Below are 21,649 nucleotides of genomic sequence, written 5' to 3'. Positions count from 1 at the left end.
AGCGTCACCTGGTCCCCTGCTTTATACTTGCTCTCGCGGGTCGTCTTACGATTCAATCTGTTGAACAGAGCTACTTCATTTCCGCCGTTCACGTTTTTCGGCTTTTCGCCCGTGGCGGAGTGTACCGAGTCGTTATAGTCGGCCACTATCTTCGCCAGCGCGTTGAAATAATTAAACTTCCCCGTACTAGTGAAATGCCTGGCTATTCTTTCTCTAATTGTTCTCTGCACGCGTTCACAGGAAGCTGCCTTTATTCCACTTTGCGTGCTATAGTGATTTAGTAGCGACTGAAAATACTGACGAACGAGGGAACCCCAAAATTCGCTTCCGCGATCAGTGAGGAGATTCTTCGGAATTCCATGACAGAAAACTCGTTGGAAAGCTTTCTTTACGTCTTGCGGGCGCTTTGTGCGAATGGGGACCACGTACATGTGCCTCGATAGCGTATCTATGACCGTTAAGATGTACCTGAAGCCCTTGTTAAATTTCTGATATTTACGCATATCCAGTAGGTCTGCCTGATATAAATCCCTCACGTGAGTTGCGATGATAGAGCGCCGCTTAAATTTTTTCTTCACTGGCTTGTGAAGGGTGTAAGCATCTTCTTTTTTCAGCTGTTCAATGGCTTCTGCGCGCGTGAGCCTGTGATAACGTCGGTACCAATCGACTCCACCTGACCCTTTCTTCGTGATCTTTTTATAAGGCCCCATATTTGCTCCAGCGAGCAATGCGGTGCATTTTCAGAGCGCTTATAATTTTCGATACTTTTTTGTACCATCTGGGTTTCTTAATGAGCGCCCTACGACGTGCTAAGTAGCTCACAAGGGCCACAATGTTTGAGCGATCGATTCGCTTCCCTCTATATACTAGTACATTATCCGCCTGCCAGGTGAAAACTTTGTTCAATTTTTTTAGCACAGATTTCGCGCGTGCTTTATCAACGCCGGAGGGTAGAAGATAAAAATCGAATTGATTCGGTTCCAGTTCGGGTGCCGAATGGACAGGTTCAGAGGAGGAGGAGGAGGGGAGGAAGATGATAGTGAGCGCGCTTCAGCAAGTAATTGAGGGCTTCCAGTATTTTGCCCACTTTTACATCATCCGAATCGTTAGATTTCAGAACTTCACCTATTTCTATTCTATGAGCCATGACCGATGGCTTTGGATATCGCTCGCCCGGCGACTCCCGACACGAGACTTGATAGCCCTGAGAGGAGCAGTGGAAGTATGGGAATGAGACCACCTCGTTGTTGCCTAATATATTTCTTCAACTGTCCGGGGCACTTATGAAGTGACTTGTAAGCGAGGAAGCGGAGGATTTTTTTTGTGTTTCCTCGAGTTTTTATGAAGTTCCGTCGAAAGTGGGATATTTCCACGTAGAATGTTCAGACAGATTTCCGAAATGATTCGAATGTCGTCGCAGCTGAGCTCTTTAAGTAGTTCTGCGTGGTGCATCGGTTTGCTGGTGGCCAATACTTTGAGGAACGTGAGATGTCTTCTAAGATCGGCCGTCATTTCGCGGGCGTAAACAGGAACTGCCCATCGTGCGGTAAAATACCCGTTCGCAGGCTATGGGAAGGAGGCGTTTGCGAGTGAAGATCTACAACTAAATAACCGTGCGCTTCCTCCGTTGCCTGGTTATATGCGTCGAGAAAATAGGAGAGCCTCTGTTTCCCGAATACCTGACGTCCGAAGGTTTCGATCTGTTGTACGGACCGAACGTTCCGGAACAATATGATATAACTGGCGTTCAGCAATATCGTTCGAAAAGAGACGTTGTGATAGAACAAGGCTTGTGCGATCAGGATCACGGACGCATTCTTATGGTGGCTACCACGCACAAACAGCGACTCTACCTCCGATAGAACCCCCCTTTTCTGTAATTTGATCGTCAATAACTATGAGGGTGGGATATTGTTCATCCCAATCTGTGAGTATCCTGTGCATAAACTCCACGCCATCAAAATCCTTTTCCCATCCAGCTGCATACTTTCATACGTAGAGTATCTTCTGCGGTGAAATGCTAAATAACTCGGGGTGCCTTATTATATTATGCGTGAACACTGTCTTGCTGCACATGGACAGGCCGGAGATGAGAATTCGAGTGGGGTGCTGGAACTGCGTACGCATCGTGCAATAACTTGAGCAGACTGTGTAGCGAGGTGTGATGCATCATTATTTTCATCCATAGCTCCTAGCGCGATTGACGATCGTCTCCAGGACTCTTATTTCTTCCTGACATAGTTCCTGATGCTCGCACAGTGATTGCTCCCTGTAAGCCGACAGGTACTCATTCAAGATTTCGCGTATGATGTCCCGCAACCTGTTTGCAGTGAAACGGGAGCGCAATATGTGACAGCACATCTCGACGAAGTTCTCTCGCTCGTGTGACGCCTCAAAACGGAACCGCGCAGAGTTGATGCACCTGAGTCGCGCCATCTAGTGGCATGAGGTAAGTTTGGACATATGAAATAGAGATACCCAATTGGGTTAGAACCATCTGAAGCCACTGCCGAGCGATCCGCGCACCATCTGGCTGGCGCCTGTGAAGGCTATGTTCAGTAGGCCAATCAGGACTGCTGGCCATTATGGTGAGCTTAGTGCGGGCCAATCGGCATGAAGTGGGCGGAACCGGGTAAGTTTGAACATCTGAGATAAAGCCGCATCGGGGCTGCCGTCGCGCTGGTGAAGGCGGGCCAATCGGAGCACCTGGAAAGGAGGACCAATCAGCGGAGCCGGTTAATTACCATAGCGGGGTCGGCCTGCACCAATCAGCGTGAAGTCAAGTAATTAACATAAAAGGCGCGGAGCTATGGTGAACCAATCAACGATCAGCAGGCTTAGCATGGTCCAATGAACGTAAAGTGAGCGGAGCCAACTAATTAGCATAAAGGGATGGAGCTATGATCAACCAATCAACGATCAGTAGGCTCGGTGTGCGCCAATCAACGTGAAGTCGGCAGAGCCAAGCCAACTAATTAGCATAAAGGAGCAAAGCTATGATTGACCAATCAGTGATCAGTGGGGCTTTGCGTGGACCAATCAACGTGAAGTGGGCGGGGCTAATGGTGGCCAATCAGATGGCTTTGGATTTGGCTTGTGTTGGATTACAAGTGGATTGTGTTGGCTTAGAGCTGGATTTTGGCTTAGAATTGGATTAGAATCGACCATCTTTCGATTAGAGAAAAGTGGTCGTTGTACGTAACGGTTATTATACATTATGAAACTATACTACTTACGTCGGACAGATTCATTGAGTGAAGATATCACCTGACAGACCCACTGCTATATGCTAATTGTCATCCATGAGTTTTCTTTTTGCATGACATCCCTGTAGTCGCTTCTTTTGCTATTGTATAGCCAGGGAAACTTCTGAACTTGGAGAATAAGAGCTTCTAAGATACCCAATGTTTGTGCCATCTTTGCAAGGAGACGTGCGAGACAAAACGCATCCGAACTTTGCTGCCATCCTCTTGGCCAGTGCGCTTAGGGTTACGGAGCTTGCAAGAGAAAAGTTGAAGTTGCCTCTACTAGAGTCACTAAATAAGCTACGCGAAGCGAAGCGAAGCTTATTTAGTGACTCTAGCCTCAACTCCTTGCGGAAACGAGCTTGCGGGCGCCGTCTCTTCGTCATCATGGCAACCCCCACCGTAAGCGCCCGTAACCCGTAGCCGCAAGCGTAAACGTGACAGTGTGAACCAGCCTTGACAATTAAAAGTATTTCTACGAGGGTGACATTTCGTCCCAGTATTCGCACGAGACATCTTTCTCCAGCAACTATGAGCATTTTTCGAGTTACTAGCAGTCGGCCGGCACTGGCAACCGTCATCAACCCCAGTTGCTCGGAATCGCTTCCCGACGGAAAACGTTTGCTCATGCACTGGCCAATCAGCGATGGAAGCATTGCCACGTGTCCGATGGTGTGATGTGATTTCGTTCATGGGTTCATGAGTTTAAATCCTGCAGCTGAGAACTACATTTTTTTTCATGTCAATGTATCCAGTTTTTGAAGATCATGATGATCTTTTGGCGTAATAAACTGACTAAAATTAGATAAAAAAACAGCAGCTAAAGAACAGACACCACTAGTTCGATTCGAGCTCACATCCTCCGTTCGTCGTACCAGTGCAACTGTGTTCCTCTGCTGCCAAGTCGGCAAGCTGGAGCCAGATCGATGTTGTTTTCTGCCGTCTCCAAAAGAAAAGAGTTGTCTGCGGAAGACATGTTCTCAGAGCTTAATTTGTTCTGGAACGTCACAGTATCATCACGTTGCTTTCTTTCGTTACCTGCTGTTTTATCCACCTAGAGTTCAACATTCCTTTGTTTCAACAAAAGGTCATACGCCGATGTGACAGTATCCAGGCAACATTTAATCCTCATGGCAAACGCAAAGCAACGTGAAGCAAAGTTAGATTTCTGCGACAAGTATGAGAATTGTGTTCAGCAGTACGGCCGATTGCGATATAGTAGTAGGTCGTGCATCCCCGCAATTACATTTGCAGGCGACAGAGCGAGCAGCGGACTAAAGACACACGTATAGTTGCAACTTCCAACCATTTACTTCACACTACACACAACCACATACAGTCAAGCCTCGCATTACGAACACCCTTCGTTTCTCAGAAAATCGTTCGTAAATCGGGGTATTCGTAAATCGAGGTCCGAGGTGTGCAGTGCACAAATACCTCACAAAACCACGGGAAATTGATTTGAATAAGCTTTGTTTTTGAAAATATTGCATAATTGTACTTTGCACCATACTTTCTGCAGGTCTATCCTGTTTAGAAGAGATGACAGAAGTCTGACACCTGACTCATCCACCCGGTCCTTAAAGTACCGTATCGCTCGCGGATGAGACTGTTTCTAACGGCAAATATCACGCTTGTCACCGGCTGTCAGGACTGAACGCCTTCTCTTGGAACGGCAAGATGTTTCCATCTCGGAGACCTCGTCCAAACTCACAACCGTTCGGCTGTAAACGTCCGAATTATTCTTTCAGGAAATGGTGAATCATGTTTGTGGAACGTAGTGGCGTTGGGACATTGTATATGTCTGACCTTGGCAGCATGTACTGAGGAACTTTCATTATCCTCCGATCAATTGGCCTGTCCTCTGTACGTTCATAACGCCCGTTCGTATATCGAGGTCAGAATGGCTTGGCTACTTTGGGTCCGTTCCCTAATAATCCGTTCATAGTTCGGATATCGAGGGTTCGTAAAACGAGGTCAAAATACACGGAAAAAGTTTGGTTCCCTGTGGAGCCGTTCGTAAGTTGAGGGAATTCGTATATCGAGGGTTGATAAAACGAGGTCCGACTGTATACACAACGTAACTCAGCTAAAGTACGCCACCTGATGCTCGAAGATTCGAAAGACCCAATATACCCCCGATCACAGAGCGCAGAGACTTGCCAAACCTTATCACGTAAATTTGCTACCCCGGTTGATAAGCTGATACTGCTTTATCGCTGTAGCCAAGCTGCTACCGCTATCTTTTTTCTGTGCAACTGTTTTTGTTTAGATGACATGATTATGATGCACGTCTTTCGAATGAAACAATACACTATATTCGTTGTATAACGGATGGCATCAGAGTGTAGCGAGGCAAGTTTGCGCCGAGGGCAGAGTAAATCTGAAGCGCCCCCCCCCCCTCATCCACTGCCGTCGGAAGCCCTGTAAGCAAAGAAATGAATGCCTAAGACAGCGCAAGAATCTGAGAACACCTTACTTGTAAAGTAGGTTGCGTTGTCGGTGATCAGCTGTGCGGGAAACCCGAACCGGCAAAAGGTGTCGAGTAGCTTTTCCCACACTCTTTGGGAAGTCAGTGTCCTGAGAGGGAACAGCTCAACCCATTTCGTGAAATGATCAGTAACCACGAACAAATACTGGTTACCTCTAGGACTACGGGGAAATGGTCCCATCACATCACAAGCAACTATCTGCCAGGGTCTACTGCTCTGAACAGGCTGTAAGCGCCCAGGGTGTAAACCACCACGAGGTTTCGCTCTCTGGCATACGGGACAAGTACGAACATACTTTGTTACATCCTGCCTCATTCCTGGCCATGTCGCAACACGACACAACTTTTCATAAGTTTTCCTGCCGCTGCTGTGACCTGCCAAGGCCGAGTCATGAAAGTAACGTATGAAAGATTTACGCAACTTCCGTGGCACCACGACTCTGAACGGGGATGAGCCGTCGTCCTCATCCGCCTGGGGTATGTATCTGAACAGGATGCCATCCTCGCCCAGCAATAGGAGTCGTGCCGTCCGTCAGTCGTTCCGGTGTCCGCCGAGTCTTGCTCAGCTATCCACTGCGACACCCGCTGACAAAGGCCGTCCGCTCTCTGAGCGTCTAGGAGCTGCTCTCTGCTCACGACCGTGCCCCAAGACGAAGATGCGTCTCGTGCCACCTGTGCTGCTGCCAGAAGTTGAGAAGGCGCCTCGGTGCCTTCCTCTTCCCCCTCCGGTAGAGGCGCGCGGGACAGTGCGTCTGCTACCACGTTCGTTGAGCCCCGCCTGTACTCCACGGTGAAGGAGTAGCCTTGTAGCATCAGGGCCCACCTAGCAAGTCGTCCAGACGGGTTATGGAGCCGCTGCAGCCAAGAAAGTGCCTGGTGGTCAGTCTGGACAGTGAAGGTACTGCCGTCCTGGTAAAGGTCGAACTTCCTGAAAGCGAAGATGATCGCCAAGCACTCCTTTTCCGTCACGGAGTAGTTCCGTTCTGCCGGATTCAGCGTGCGACTTGCAAAAGCCACTGGACAAAGAGTAGCGTCATGCTCCTGCAAGAGAACTGCGCCAACACCATAATCGCTTGCATCTGTTTGCACAACAAATGGTCTGTTAAGGTCGGGCAGATAAAGCCTAGCCGTATCAGCGATTGCTTGTGATAGAGCTCGAAATGATCGTTCCTGCTCTTCTCCCCAATTCCAGCACGTGTCCTTGCGCAACAACTGGTTAAGCGGCTGCGCTAGCTCGGCACAATTAGGAATGAATTGTCTGTAAAAACCAACCATACCTAGGAAGCGCTGCAAGGCTTTGACGTTACCGGGAACCGTAAAGTCGGTGATCGCCTTTAGCTTGTCGTCGTTAGGACGGATGGTCCCTCCGTCCACCACAAAGCCGAGAAGGCTGATCCTAGACGATGCCAGCTGCACCTTGCGGGGGTTGATCGTTATGCCCGCTTCGATCATCCTTGCAAGGACGATTGACAGGTGTTCCAAGTGTTCCTGAAAATTTCTAGAAAACACTACGACATCATCCATGTATGTCATTGCGAAATTGTACTTCGCATCTCCCAACACTGTATCCATCAACCGCTGGAAACTGGCGGGTGAATTAGACAGTCCGAAAGGCATTCGTACAAATTCAAACAAACCTCTATGACACGTAAAGGCTGTTTTTGGGACATCCTCTGGGGCAACTTGGATTTGCAAAAATCCTCTACTACAATCAAGCGTTGAAAACACAGTTGCATTGCCCAGGGAATACAAGATTGACTCAATGGACGGGAAGGGATAAGAGTCCCTTACAGTTACTGCGTTAAGTCGACGGTAGTCGACGCATAACCTAGCCGTACCATCACGTTTCGGAGCCAGAACAACAGGAAATGCCCAAGGACTCTGGGACCTTCGAACTGCACCGGTTTGGAGCATTTCGTTAAGAGCAGCGTCTAATAAAGCACGCTGATGCACACTCAATGGTCTCGGATTACAACGCCAGGGTCTAGCGTTACCGGTGTCTGTGCTATGCTGTAACACAGACGACTTACCCGGTTTTTCTGTAAAGATTCCGTCAAACTGCCGCAGTACTTGTTCAAGCTGACGGCGTTGCTCCTCGGGACCATGGAATGACCCCAAGACAGTCGGCAGCCCAGACGTTTCAACGGACGCTGCCCCAGCTTGCTGTGCTGCGGCGAAGCAGAAAAATCCCGACGAGCTGTGGTACACGTATCCTCCATTGGGCAGGTCCAGCACCAACTTCTGCCGGATGATGAAGTCTCTGCCGAGGATAACAGGAACAGCCAGGCCAGGAAGGTGCACGAAGCGCTGCTTTCGTCGTCTACCATCCAAACGTACCCAGAGCACAACTGCTGCCTGTGCTGGAACGGCGTCATTGGAAGCAAGACGAAGAGTGACATCTGTGGATTGCAATTCCACATGCCGTGATACGCAATGTTCGTAAACACTATCCCCGATAAGGGAAAGCGTAGCTCCCGTGTCGATAAGGGCAATGTAATCTTTACCCAAAATTCGAACGGCGATGTTTGGTTCCTTATCCTCGATGTAATCTCGGACAGAAAAAGCAAGAGGAGCCAAAGCATCTCTTTGCGTTATCTTACCGCTTGCAAAGCTAGTTTTTGACTGATCAAGGCCACGGATAGTAACCGTCTGCTCGCTTTCTTCGCAACTTGCCGACGTCGTTGAGCGAGCATTCATGGACGCCGGCTGCGACCGTTTCCCGATGACACATTACGGGTGTTTGGTCTTTGTCGCGGGCATTCCCGACGAAAATGGTCAGGGCTGCCGCAATTCCAACAGCCGTTAGGCGCTCGTGGCTGCGGGGGCGCAGGATGATGCCGCTCCCGCTGCCGTGGGGTTTCGCTAGCTGAAAGGCCAGGTTGACCGCGACTTCGGGGCGGGACGGGTCTGTCAAGGCTCGTTCCTGCGGGGATCGTCCTCTGGTCATAGAGGAACGGATCTAGGGCTCGGTGGGATGACTCCGCATTGTATGAATTACGGGGGTTGTCACCCAAACCTGTTGCATGCAGGCGTTCGACCGAGGTGGCTCCTCCCGACCACGCGCAGCGCGGTTCCAACGCTAGCTCCGGGGGCGGAGGGGGCCGGTATTCGAGCTCTGCCAGGAGGTCACCTTGTATTGAACGAGCCTCCTGGGCCAACGCCTCAAGGGTTTTAAAGCGATGGGCTCTTAAGTAGGGCCGGAAGCGCGGGTGGCACTGACGGATCGCCCGTGCGACGCGCTGCTCTTCGTAGCAGTGGGATCCGCTCTGCTGTACAGATCCTGCAATGCCCGAACGAATTCAGATAAGCTTTCCTCAGGATGTTGAGTACGCTTATGCAATTCCTCTAGGACACGGTATTCGTAATCCGGGGGAAGGAATTCGTTTTTGAACCGCTCCTGGAAGTCCTGCAAGGACGTAAACTCCGATTGCAACCGAAGCCAGCGGGCGGCGTCTCCGACCAAAGCAACCTGCAGGATGCGTTGGATTAGATCGTCGTCCGAAGTTCCCATACCCGTCTGATAGGCGGTAAGGTCGTCCAGGAAATCGGCAACGGACTTCTTATCGGTGTAACCTGAGAAGGTAGGCACCGGTAAGTTGAGTCGTAGAGGCGCTTGTGCCTGCGGCGGCGAAACCGACCCGGCATCCAGGCGTTGAACCACCAACGAGCACAACTCCGTCATGCGTGACAGGAGTTCTGCCGTTGCGATGGCGTCTGACTGCGGCGCGGGCACCTTCGCCTTGTCAGCCATCAGCTCCGAGGGCTCGTCCACCGGGTGGGAGCTGAAAAACTCAAAAACAAACGAAAAAACACACGCAAGAACACACACCCAAAAAACTAACAGCAACAACTGTAAACTACAAGAACTATTACAAACTCACAGTGCCGCATGTTCCCCGCCACGGGACGAACGAGCTCGAACCCCAAACGTTGGGCGCCAGTTGTGGAAACCTAAGTTCCCACAACCTCGGGGCGTCAGCCCGTCCGTTCCTTGCGCGAAGGAACAAGCAGCACAACAGATTCAATCAGAACACATACAGGTTTATTTTACCTTCAGCCGTCGAGAAAAGCCAAGCGAAAAATGACCCCAGTTCTACTGAGACCCCCGCTTTTATACGACGTTTGTCTGCCACGCCCCCTTGCTGTCGCTGTGGCACTGCGTGCCCCGTATCTTTTGATTAGATATCCCACAACACTTATTTGCACTGCCGAGATCGTAAATTCAAATTGTCTTCGTTCCCGCTTTATCCTGTCCAATCAACCTGCCAGGGCCTGCCGTTCGGCCATTCCCAGAAATCCGGGACACGGTTTCTTAAAGGGACTGTCGCATCCGGAACCGTGGTTACGAATCCAATACCATTGTGTTCGGTACACTACCACGAGCTATTTGCCAAATTTTCTCCTTCCAAAACGGACCGGGTGATGAGGAATCGAATTTAAAAGATCCGGTTTCGTTTTGATCCTCGAAAGCGCCAGCGCCAACAACATCGCGTGACGCAAGGTCGAATCTGGCTAATCCGCTGTGAAGGACGCTGTCGTCTGCCGCCAAGTCTGGGACTGCTTTGTTTTTTTCCGGCACGTCGCCCGTATTCACATGTGACACTTTCTAGTGACTCGGATACTATCGCTACGCTTGCATCCTTCGCGTGGGATGTCGTTTGGAAACCGACGCAGCGTTCCCGACTCCAGGAAAACTTCCTTCGAAAACTTCGATGTTTGATTTCGCACGCCAAGGATACAGCTACAGCCAGACCCCAGACGAAGCGAAAGTTGGAAACTAGCGGGTATCCAGATGAAGCAAGGAGTGTTCATGCTGTGCGTGTATGCTCCTCGCATTTCACCGATAATGTGTACCTGGATGAGAACATCATGGAAGTGCAACTTGGATTGACACAAAAAAGGAACGAATTGAAACTTGACGCCGTTCCGACAGTGTTCCACGAACAAAGCGAGCCAGCAACTTCGACAGTAAGTCACAATGTCTATGTAGTTTCCCAATCGGGTCTGTCACTCTTGCGCGTGAGTAACTTAGCAGCAAAAGACGAAATCGGTAAAGGTATCCCCTAACCTATGATTAATAACTAGATAAATTAAATACCATAAACAAGTTCAAGTGATGTCATTCATATGAACGTGATTGACTTTTCTCGTTGTCGGACGCGTTATCATGAAACTTTCACTGTTACTGAACCTGTGACTTTTGTGGAATGTGGTTGACATGATTGGTTTTCATGTGTATTACAGCTGCAGGCAGTTCGACAGGGTCAAGCGCAAGTGGTACGTATATTACTTAAATACATATAATGTGTTTAAAATTTTTGGACACAGAACAATTCGCAAACTATGAACCCCGATCACTAAAAGGAAGAACTGACGCTGTTTGTGTGCTGGTGTTAGAAACAGGCGCTATACAAACAGTACCTCTGTCCGTAACATAAGCGCCATAACCCACTTCCCAGTTACCTTTTATCTCTCTGTTTGTGAACTGTTTGTGTGCTGTAGGGCGGCGGTTTTTGCTGTTGTCGTAGCCAACTTGAGGTGCACTTTTGACGTTCTGTGTTATAGAAGGACCAGGTGCTGCTGATCAAGTCCCATCCATCCATGAAACGGCATCAAACAATGTACGTGTGTGCACGGCAATTTTGCTGAGAGACCTGGTTTTTACACTAATGCCTTTACGACGCCTCTGACAAATTGGGATCTTCCAGAACAGTGCTTTCTTCATCCAAGTTCAAGAAGTAAAGAGAATGACTTCATGGCTTCTACTGACATCTCACAGCTACATGCCAAGACAAAATAACTTGACAGCAGGAAATCAAAAGAAAAAAAAAAAAGGTCCGTTTCAGGTCCACCCAAATCTTTGTGCAGAGGCTGACAACAACAACGCTATTGTGAGATGATGAATGATGCTGATGCAGCGTTGAGCTTTTTTGCAATGCTATACATTACTGCTGGTTAAATGTAAAATGATGCACCTACCTCCAGACATTAAAGGGGCTACCAGAGATGTAGTGTCAATTCAACAGAAAACCTGCATGTTCTACGAGGCACTGTCACATAAGCATTGGCCAAATTTGCTGTCCTGTGAGCTTTGATAGGATATGCTGTAGATAGTAAGAGGCTTCTTACTGTAAAAGGGAGGTGCATTAATCGAGTAGTGGGGTCTGAGGCATGAGGGCCATTTCAGGATGTACTAACCCTTCTAAAATTTTACACTTGGTTATGCCCAGAGATCGATCCAGATCCCCCCCAACACCCCGAGTTTTTTTTCCTGTGTACCACTGTTATAATGAAACAGTCCAATTTACTGTCCAATCGTCCCGTTTTCATTGCAATTGAAGTACTTACAAAACTGTTTATTTTACTTTTTATTTTTGTGAGTCCCCGCTTCAGATCCCAAGGGACATTGCCAGTGTGGTGCACACTGATAACTGTCTGTGCATAGCAAATAATAAATATCTGTGCGTGAAGAGTTGGATGTGGACTTGTGCAATGGCTCTTGAATGGACAACACTCAGTCAACACAAAGATTTATTCACATTTGCGTAACTTATTGCCTGTCATTATAATAATTATTATAATACATAGACAAGAGGTAATGCTCTGCCAAGGATCTCTGAAGTTAGTCTTGAAAGCTGTTTTCAAGACAGTGGTGCTAAAAAATTGGATCAATGGCAGGTATCAAAATTTGTTTTGCTGTATCAAGGCAGAACAATCTTCCGTGGGAATGACAAATTTTGGACATTCCCAGACAGATGTATCACTTACTATGATAATGAGGTGTAACTGTACCATTAGTGAGTTATGAAACGTTACCTGAAATTATTTGACGTGTTATATCCCTCACATGCTATAATACTGCCAACGATAAGAAGCATTACACTATCATTAAAAGTATAACTGTCACTTATGGCCAGGTAGTTTATTGCTCCTGCCTATTCCTTTGCACTTCTCGGGATTACTGTGGTAACACAGATTCTGTTTCACACTTCTCAATTGGAAACTACGCAAGTCTATTATGGTGTAGGTGTGAACAGGAAATGAGGCACACTAAAGATGATAGTCCTGATAGGACCAGGATGGAAAAACGTTGGCGAATCATGCAGACGACACACCCAGGTATCTGTCGTCTGTTTTTCGGTCCAAGGAATCTCCAAACCCAGTTGTAAACACACAATAAGCAGTGAACCTGACGTAGTACCTGACCTACCTGACCGTAACCTGACGCAGTAGCTGTAAAAAGAAAGGACACTTTCCTAAACACGTAGCATAGTAATTTCCTGACAATCATTCTAATTCTAACCCGGCCCTTGAGTTGCACAGTTGGTTAGAGCCTTCGTAACTGTCATGGGGCATTCGTCGTGTGTGCAAACAACGACAACTACGAAAATAAGGATTGCTCGACGTGCCTATCTATCGTGGGCACAGTAGGCGAAGACTGTGATCGTCGCTGCAATACTGCGGTAGATACACCACTAGAAGTTCTGGCCGATGACAGGGAGCTGGGAACAAAGTGTGATGCGTGCATGTGGTGCGTGCCGTCATTGCACAACTCTACCACTTCACCAGCACTGCAGCATATAGGTACTCATCCAGTTCCTGAGGAACACAGACGCCGCACAAACACTTGGATTGTTTCCTGCGTCGTAGTGTGAATGTCACGGGATTAAGTATTGAGCACTCCGATCATGAACGTACCTAAAGCAGTGGTCCTGAGGCTCGTTCTGTTGCGCTAACGCAGCTGGGGCACGTACATCACCAGCGACTTGCAGAATAAGCGGATCCGTCGAATATGGGCCGTCATCAAACATGTATATTCGTCACGGGAGCTATTACTAAAGGCATTTGAACAGCACGACTCGCCACTTCCGCGTTCCGAGTCCGCCATCTCCGTATGTGCCTTCCCCTTCGTCTCCCTGACCTTGCTCATGCAAGCTGCAAGCCGCGGGGACTCCTCTGGCTCGCCGCGTTCTTATTGGTCAGATTCCATGTGACGTGGCTAAAGATTCTCAGCAGGGAGTTCCGCTTGACGCCCGCTTCCGTCGTCTGCTGTAGCGCCGCTTACACACGAATTATGCAAAAAGTATTCCGTCGATCGGAACGGGACTTTCGGAGTCATGGTCAGTGAAGGACGGGGAATCTCATTTCACTGTGATTTCGGAATCGATCTGTGGTCGATGCGACTGTCCCTTTAAAGTTGGCTTGACCGGCGTACCCGCTGCCCTCCATTGAAGCAATGCATTCCACCTGGTTTTGTTAGAATATCTGTTGGCGCTGAGCTTTAGAAAGAAAAGCCCACACATGGGTGTTGCTGTGAGAGGCCCATCGATGGTGTACTAGAGGAATGGAAGCGCAAGAGCGTCGCAGTTTTGTTCCTGGAGGACTTATTTTCGCCGTGTTGGCTTCATGGCAGAATGCACTGGTGTGCTATTTTTGTTGTACTTGGCTAAAACGGTGGGTTCTCCAGAAAATGCGCATGTAGGACATGACAGTTGAATTTGTCTTGTACGCTTTGCAACTTTGTGCTCTGTTGTGGGACGCCGCAATTTTGTTCCCACGACAAAAGAAGTATTGACAAGCTCGGTGTGGCTTGCGAAGCGTCTGTACCTTTATTCTTGCAGGGAGCAGGTACGGGCAGCGTTGGGCCAGTGGTAAAGATGTTGGTCACTGCTTTCGGGAGCCGTGGTTCGGTCTGCTCGTTTTTTTTCTTTTCTTTTTTTCCCTTTCTTCTTTCTTTACTTTTTTTTTTGTAGAGGTAGTTAAACAGAGGTAGGTATGAGAGTAACGGCAGGGCGAGAGCGTCAGAGTTTTGGCTTAATAATGCCGTACTGGACCTATGCCACACTGCATGGCGTTCAGTTTGATTTAGTTGCCCTAATGCTGTGCGATCGCCTGTGCAGTTAATACGTGAATAGCAGATGACTTCCCCTTGCACTCCCGCTTACTTCACCGCTACAGGAATCCCCTTTTTGCACAATACCATGCGCGTTTGTTGTAATGTAGATTATTGTCAATCATTTAAAATAAATTTCGGACTTGTGGCATAAACGCCCTTTCTTGACTGTAAACTCCAGGTCGATGTGACAACGGAATCAATTATGTGGGCCAACTTTGACGCGCTCTACTGGTAAGGGTATTTAAGATGAACGAATTACCACGCGTGTTCGTTGTAGCATTGATACATGATATATTTACCATAAATTTCGGACCTGTAACGAATGCAAACATCTCAGGGAAAAGAGCTGTAGCTTAAACGTCCTTGTCCCTGTCAAGGTGGAACTCATCAAATTTTCATGGATAGAGGTCGACCTGACACGGAATCGTCGTGCGGGTACACTGTAACGCTCCCTAATGGCGAAACTAATTAAAATGCACAGAGTGCCACGCGTGTTTGTTGTAGTGTAGAAGCCTGTCAATCATTGACGCTCAATTTCAAACATGTGGCTTAAACGTCCTTTATTCCCTATCAAGGCGGAACTCGTCAAATTTTCATGGATAGAGCTCGACCTGACACCGGAATCGTCGTGCGGGTACACTTTAACGCTCCCTAATGGCGAAACTAATTGAAATGCACAGAGTACCACGCGTGTTTGTTGTAGTGTAGAAGCCTGTCAATCATTTACGATCAATTTCAAACATGTGGCTTAAACGTCCTTTATTCCCTATCAAGGCGGAACTCCTCAAATTTTCATGGATAGAGGTCGACCTGACACCGGAATCGTCGTGCGGGTACACTTTAACGTTCTCTAATGGCGAAACTAATTGAAATGCACAAAGTGCGACGCGTGTTTCTTGTAGTGTAGATGCTTGTCCATCATTTACCATAAATTTGAAAGATGTGGCTTAAACGTCCTTCGTTCCCTGTCAAGGCGGAACTCATCAAATTTTCATTGATAGAGGTGACACTTCAATACATCACTAGTTAGCAATGAACCCTCTTCCTCGCCTTCATCCACTTTGCTGCGGTGCTCTCTGATTCTGTCATTCAGGCGCCTAGAAGTCTCCCCCACGTAGTCCTTTCTACACGGGGTAGGACTCGAGTAAACCACGCCCACGGCACAGTCCACAAAGCATACCTTATGCCTAACACCATACACACATGTTTCTCCTCATCCGCCGCAAACATAGCCGGAAAAGCACGCAATTTCCTGTTTACGCTTGGCACCACTTTTACTCCGGACCTCTGGCCGACCTTCACAAAACGACCCGTAAGTCCGTGGACTTCCGCGTAAGTCCCGTAAGTCCGGGATCACCACAACCTTTGCCTCCTCCTCCTCCTCCACTCCGTGTGCCTGAGGCCTGCGACTCTTTAGCATCCTTCTAACCACCGCCCTGACAAAGTCCTGCTGGTATCCCGCCTGGAACACCCTCTGCACATATTCGGTTAAGCTAACGGTGACACGATAGTGGCAGCTCTTCATTACACTTACTTCATTACTGGAACAGGGCTTTTACCACACCCATTTTTACGGTCTTAGTGCGGTTCGAAGTTGTCCTAGCTATGCACGCCTCTTCCTTGCTTCGGAGTTCCCTCCTAGTAGTCAATAATAATAATAAAAAATCACTGCACTCTTTAGTGCACTGCAGGACGCGTACGAAGCGCGATAGCATTCCAACAAAAAGAGTGCGGTCTTTGCGCTGTGACGCAACCGCAAACCCGACCTAGGTCGCCAATGGCCTCATTCAAACGACGTGTGCCACATCATGGGAGATGCGCTTTGCAGCCAGACTGACCGATCACTGGCATGGATCACTGGGCGTTCGCTCGTTGGTTCCAGCCAATATCGTATGCCAGATTTGGTTTGATTCCACCACCCTGGGTTTTGTCCAAACGAATGACGGCACAGTTCTCGCGTGAAGGCAGACCAGGACGCGCATCAAACCCCTTGTGTCCCCCCAGTCCTTCCTGCTGTCCTCTCTCCATCGGTCACCGTCTGTACGGTTGCTTCTAGAGGCTAACACGGAATTGAGAAAAATCACACATTAGGACGTTTTAGCACATCGAATGCGTTCCACAGAAATCAAAACAGGTCTGTATTGTATTGAAATTAGCTCTGAATTGGTGAAGTTCTGTCTGCCGCTGGAAATCGCAACACCTTCCGTGGATTTTTGTGTCTTGTACATTCGTACGCTTTTCGAGCGATGAATATGCTCACCCTTCGTTGTATTGACTTATTGCAAATCGTACTATATAATAAACGTAAAGGCAAGAAACACATCCAGACCTCGTATTTTGTAGGGGACATTGACCATTTATCTCCCAATATTCCACATTCGTGCATATATCCACTATTCCTTGCATTCGCTCGTTCTCAGACTACTGACGGAAACATACGAAGAAACAGAGTAATGTCAATCTGATGAACTGAGGCATCACACCAAACCCACGCAAGCAGTATCAGCAGAAGTTGGCTTCGATGGGCAACCGAAATGCTTCGTAAACTCGGGGTTGACTAGAAGTGGAAGGACACATCGCTCGTTGAAGACCATGTTGTATCCATAAACATCCCTAGACACGCAGGAGAGCAGACAGAAGCGAATAAAAAAGTACTGGCGAACTGTGTTCCAGTATTTTTTCATCGCAGATTCGCCCAGAGATTCTACCGTCGACCGAATGATGTAGAAAATGATGCTCGCTCCGTACGTCCAAACAAATGCTTCGCTGTCAAACGGATTAGCATTCTCAATAGCACCCACATCCAGTTCCCGGTCCAAGGTGAGATTTCTCAGACAAGAAGCCGAAAGGAACAGACGCTGTTGACCGAATCTTCGAAGACCCCCAGATGCTGAATGAAGTAACTCATTTGCGATCAGGACTCCGAGTGTGGCGAAGTTAAAGTAAAACGGGATTTCATCTCCGTAATAGATCGGCGGAACCTGGTAGGCAGTTGGTACCGTAAACAAGGGTAACGTGAACAAGTCGCGTCGAGTGTGCTCCACGATGGAAGACAATTGGCTCCTGCGAAGTGTATCCACGCGCTCGTTGTAGACTGTTTTTAGTAGCATTTTCACTTCTTTCACTCTAGCGTTAATCCTAATCGAAATAAAGTTCCCCGTCAGGTTCCAATTGGTGTAATCGATTTCTTTTTCCATGTCAGAGGCCAAATCCGCTTCGTCGTACGTATATATTTTTACTTTCCCGATTTTCTTTCTCGCTTCCTCAGCCGCGAAGTTGTTGAACATAGACAGCACTCGGCTGTCTTTCAAGAAGCTGCGTCTGATGGAATCCGCGAAACGTCGAGCCGCAGATGAGCTTCCATCATGTCCAGATAATTTGGCCAGAAGGTACGGCAACGTACGGGTCAGAATGCCGCTCGTTGCACGCAAACAGATGAAGCTGTACATATCTGCATTAACTATTCTACGAAGGAGGTCGTATCTTAGTACGCCAGCAAGGAGGTTGATGGCGTAATAAGCTTTCCTAACTTCTATGGCTCCTACAGGTGACGTTGTATTCTCCAGCACTCTGTACACAGCTTTGATGACATCAAACCCAACTATGCGGACGCTGTCGTCGATTTGCAATCTCAGCTGTGTCGGTACGATGCTGTTGATGAGACCTAACACCATTTGAGGATCGGTGCCCTCAAATAAGCCAACGAGATTGCGAAATAAATCCTTGGTCACCCGTGTGCGTTGCAATAGGAGCTGATAAATTGCTTCGTCCATTATTGCCACTTCTTTGGTAACGGCTTCCGTAGATGTTGCGCTCATGCCAGCTTGCTTCAACACCGTTTCTGCGAAGTCTTTCGTTAAATGACCCATGCCAGTCAACGCATATTCTGGAAGGTAGTCGTTATAGCCGGAATATATTTTTCCTGCAATGGAAGTTCCTGGCGCCAGACGCAAGCAGGTTTGTAAGCCTACTTTATGAAATCCCACTGTGAAGATCGAAAAAATACCCGTCTTGAGTCCAATTTCAAGAAGGCTCTTCAGTATTTGCGGAGTTGTCTCGGCTTGTAATAGTTCGTCCAGCTTCAGCTCGTTGATTACTTGCGCTAGGACTTGTCCGAACTTCATTTTGGGTGAACGCATGTGGTCCAGGCATGCTGTGTAGATCTTCACTAAGACGTGCGTACCGTATCGGTCGGGTTGAACACCGGTGCTGGATTCGATGGATCTAAAGATGGAACTGTCGAAAGCACGTTGAGCATCTATCAAGAAACCGCCTTTGTTAGCTTTGGCCCATTTACCACATACATAGCCGTAAATGTCTTTGCAAGGGTTGACGCTGGTGTCGAGTAGGTGGTCGGTGTCGCTCTGGATTTGTTTGCACTTTGCAGACGTGCACTCTATAATGAGCACCGGGTCAACGTAATGACGAATGGCGAAGAAGAGTACCACTCCAACGACGGAGAGAGAAACGACGATGCACAAGAGGATGGGCACTGAAATGCGTCGAGGCTTTGGGCTGAGTTTGTCTCTGATGGAGGCTGCAACAGAAAAATGTCCATGGGTGTACGGTTGTGGATTGGTATCATGAAATAATCTTGCCGAATTTATTGAAGAGAGCATTTGCTATGATTCCGCACCGCAGACGCGCAGTTGTTTAGACTGGGGTTGCCGAGTTGCCACTCCGGGGTTGGAATAATTCCAGATTCCGGATTCCAGAGCAATGGTTCCGGATTCATTCCAGATTTATCAGATCCCAGAATGGAATTGGAATGGAATGGCGGAAACTATCGTAGGAATGGAATGGGAATTAGGCATTTTTTTTTGCAGGCGGAATGGAATTGGAATGGGCTGGTCTGGGTACGTGCCACACGGTCAAGGGCGAAATAACCTTGTCTTTTTGCTTTTTCCGTGATGGGTAATGTCAATTTCGTCTATAGCACTGCTGGGCTACCTAGCACGGTTACCGGTCCCCGTTCTTTTATTGATGGAATTAAAGGAATGGAATGAGGTTGACAAGCCATTCCAGGAGTGAGAATTGGCCATACCTTTTCATTCCGAGGAATTGAAAGGAATGGAATGGGTATGGGAATGGAATCCCATTTCGCGACCCTCTTATAGACCATGAGGAAAGATGGGCACTAACTATTCGGGATCACTAACGCCATTGAATTGGCGGCTGTGAACTGTCATTTCACTGAAATTCAAGAAATTCTAAAGCCCTAGTGGCGACTGGACACTATTAAGCATTGTGCGCTTCGCTATTCACAAAAGAGTGTGTGTCAACCTCTTTGTTCTACAAGCTTTCCGGAGTACTACATCTAGTCATTTTCACAGTGCAGGAACCAGGACAGGCAGCGTCACGGCACCGGGAAAATAGATCTGCAATACGTCAGGCGGATGTAGTTCCGTATCGGGACCACTGTTTTTTTTTTAAGAAAAAATAATAAAAACAAAAATCAAACGCTTTTACGTGAAAGAGGACCTAATTAGTAACGAAATTAAACAGGAATGGCCGTCGTATAATGCATGAAACGTATAAAAATTAAATTTTGGCGCCCGTTTCTCGAAGGCGATCAGTCTTTACTGAGGACCTTCTGATCTAACATGAGGCACAGTCTCGACGCTTGCGGGGGGGGGGGGGGGGGGGGGGGGGGGGAGCGGCGACCACCCAGACCCCCAATCTGTAAAACCTAACGTAGACTAACCTCACTAAAGTCAGGTGATTTAGCCCAATTCAACGACTCTACCTCTTGCAAGATGGCCAGTGTCGAGTCCGTTAAGCTTAGCATTCCCGTGCTTCTCCTGCGCTAAAAGTGAATAAGATGGGGTTGTTCAAATGCATATGGAAAAACTTGTAGTCCACAGAATTTTATCATTCTTACATTTTTGGATTCAGTATATGACCTTCTTGCACTTCTATGTAATATTTACATTCCTAACGCATTCACTAATATTTAAAAACGAGTGGATACGGAACTACACCCGCGTGCTCGCTAGCTGGCAGACACAGTGTATAAGACACGGCTGCACAAAACACAAACCTGAAGTCTTTCTTCCCTCACTATCCAATTCCGTGTGGACAGTCGTCGACTTTCGCTTTCCCTTGTCGTATGCGACTGCCGATGAAGTCTTTCTTGCCTCCACTCCTCCAGGTAGAGGTTGTTCTGGAATGTCCGGCGATGGTTGTTTACGACCGACTTGTCCAGGGATAGCCTCCTCAAGCTTCGCGGGCACGTGTATCGATGCACTTGTCATCCTCCTGACCTGCTTGGCGACGTATTGGGAACGTGGCGACATCTTGGCATCGCCGACCGTACTTGCCGAGATCAGTGTGTCACCGAGATCAGCAGGTGGGGATGGTTCTGGAGGCGCTGCAAAGCTGGTCGCTCTAACCTTCGTAGCACCTTTAGTGGATGACTTGGCCGGTTCATTTTCCTTCACTTCTATGTTGGGTTTCTTTTCAGCATCGGGAGAATGCTTCTTAGAGGTGTGGGTGTGGCTCGGCTTGTGTACCTCTTTCGATGTCGAATGCTTCACGTCGGAGGCCCTGGACGGCAAGCCTTCTTTAGTGGCTTCCATAACGTCGTCTTTCGCGGACACTTTTGACGTTGTCGAACCATGCGTGCCTCGCTTCTTCGAATGTTTTTGGCTCTTGGTCGTTGAACACTTCCCAGTGTCGTTAGCCTTCGCCATAGCCTTGGACCATTCAGGTGTAGAACGTTGTAGTAGCGAATGAAGTGCACGCCTTCGCCGCGTGGAAGCTGTCCCAATCACGAGACCAGCAAGTGATGGCAATTCTTTTTCTTCTTCCAAGGAACAAGAAGATGGCAATTGTGTCTACCACTGATCTCGATTGTAAAAGGCTGGATCGCGGATAGGGAGCGCGAGCGTGCGGCAACCGGCCGCCATCTTACTGTACCCAAAACAGTCGCTGCAGCGATCATGGCAACTTTTTCCAATTACGGTCGTACCAACCGTACCGGCAAGGATACAGGGCTGAAATTTCTACAGGTGAGTC

The 21,649-nt window shown here is 48.2% G+C and overlaps 1 protein-coding gene across 1 annotated transcript; it reads right to left on the bottom strand.

Annotated features, from left to right (window-relative positions):
* Window positions 1-16,973: 16,973 nt before the first annotated feature.
* On the bottom strand, window positions 16,974-21,407 carry LOC135389979 (uncharacterized). The gene is made up of 2 exons (XM_064620008.1): window positions 20,673-21,407; window positions 16,974-19,169 (listed from the first exon to the last, which is right to left on the bottom strand). Exons 1-2 carry the CDS (start codon window positions 21,322-21,324, stop codon window positions 17,110-17,112), a joined length of 2,712 nt encoding a protein of 903 aa, XP_064476078.1. The 5' UTR covers window positions 21,325-21,407; the 3' UTR covers window positions 16,974-17,109.
* Between the last annotated feature and the right edge of the window lie 242 nt (window positions 21,408-21,649).

The sequence above is a fragment of the Ornithodoros turicata genome, chromosome 3 (assembly GCF_037126465.1).
Source record: "Ornithodoros turicata isolate Travis chromosome 3, ASM3712646v1, whole genome shotgun sequence".
NCBI classification, from domain to species: Eukaryota; Metazoa; Arthropoda; class Arachnida; order Ixodida; family Argasidae; genus Ornithodoros; species Ornithodoros turicata.
The sequence above is the reverse complement of the archived record's forward strand: the minus strand, read 5'-3'. Positions and strand labels throughout refer to the sequence as shown.

Coding starts and splice junctions, on each gene's coding strand:
- LOC135389979 (XM_064620008.1), bottom strand. CDS start 21,324: ATGGCGAAGGCTAACGACACTGGGAAGTGTTCAACGACCAAGAGCCAA. Junction 19,170..20,672: donor TGAGGGAAGAAAGACTTCAG/GTTTGTGTTTTG, acceptor TTTCTGTTGCAG/CCTCCATCAGAGACAAACTC.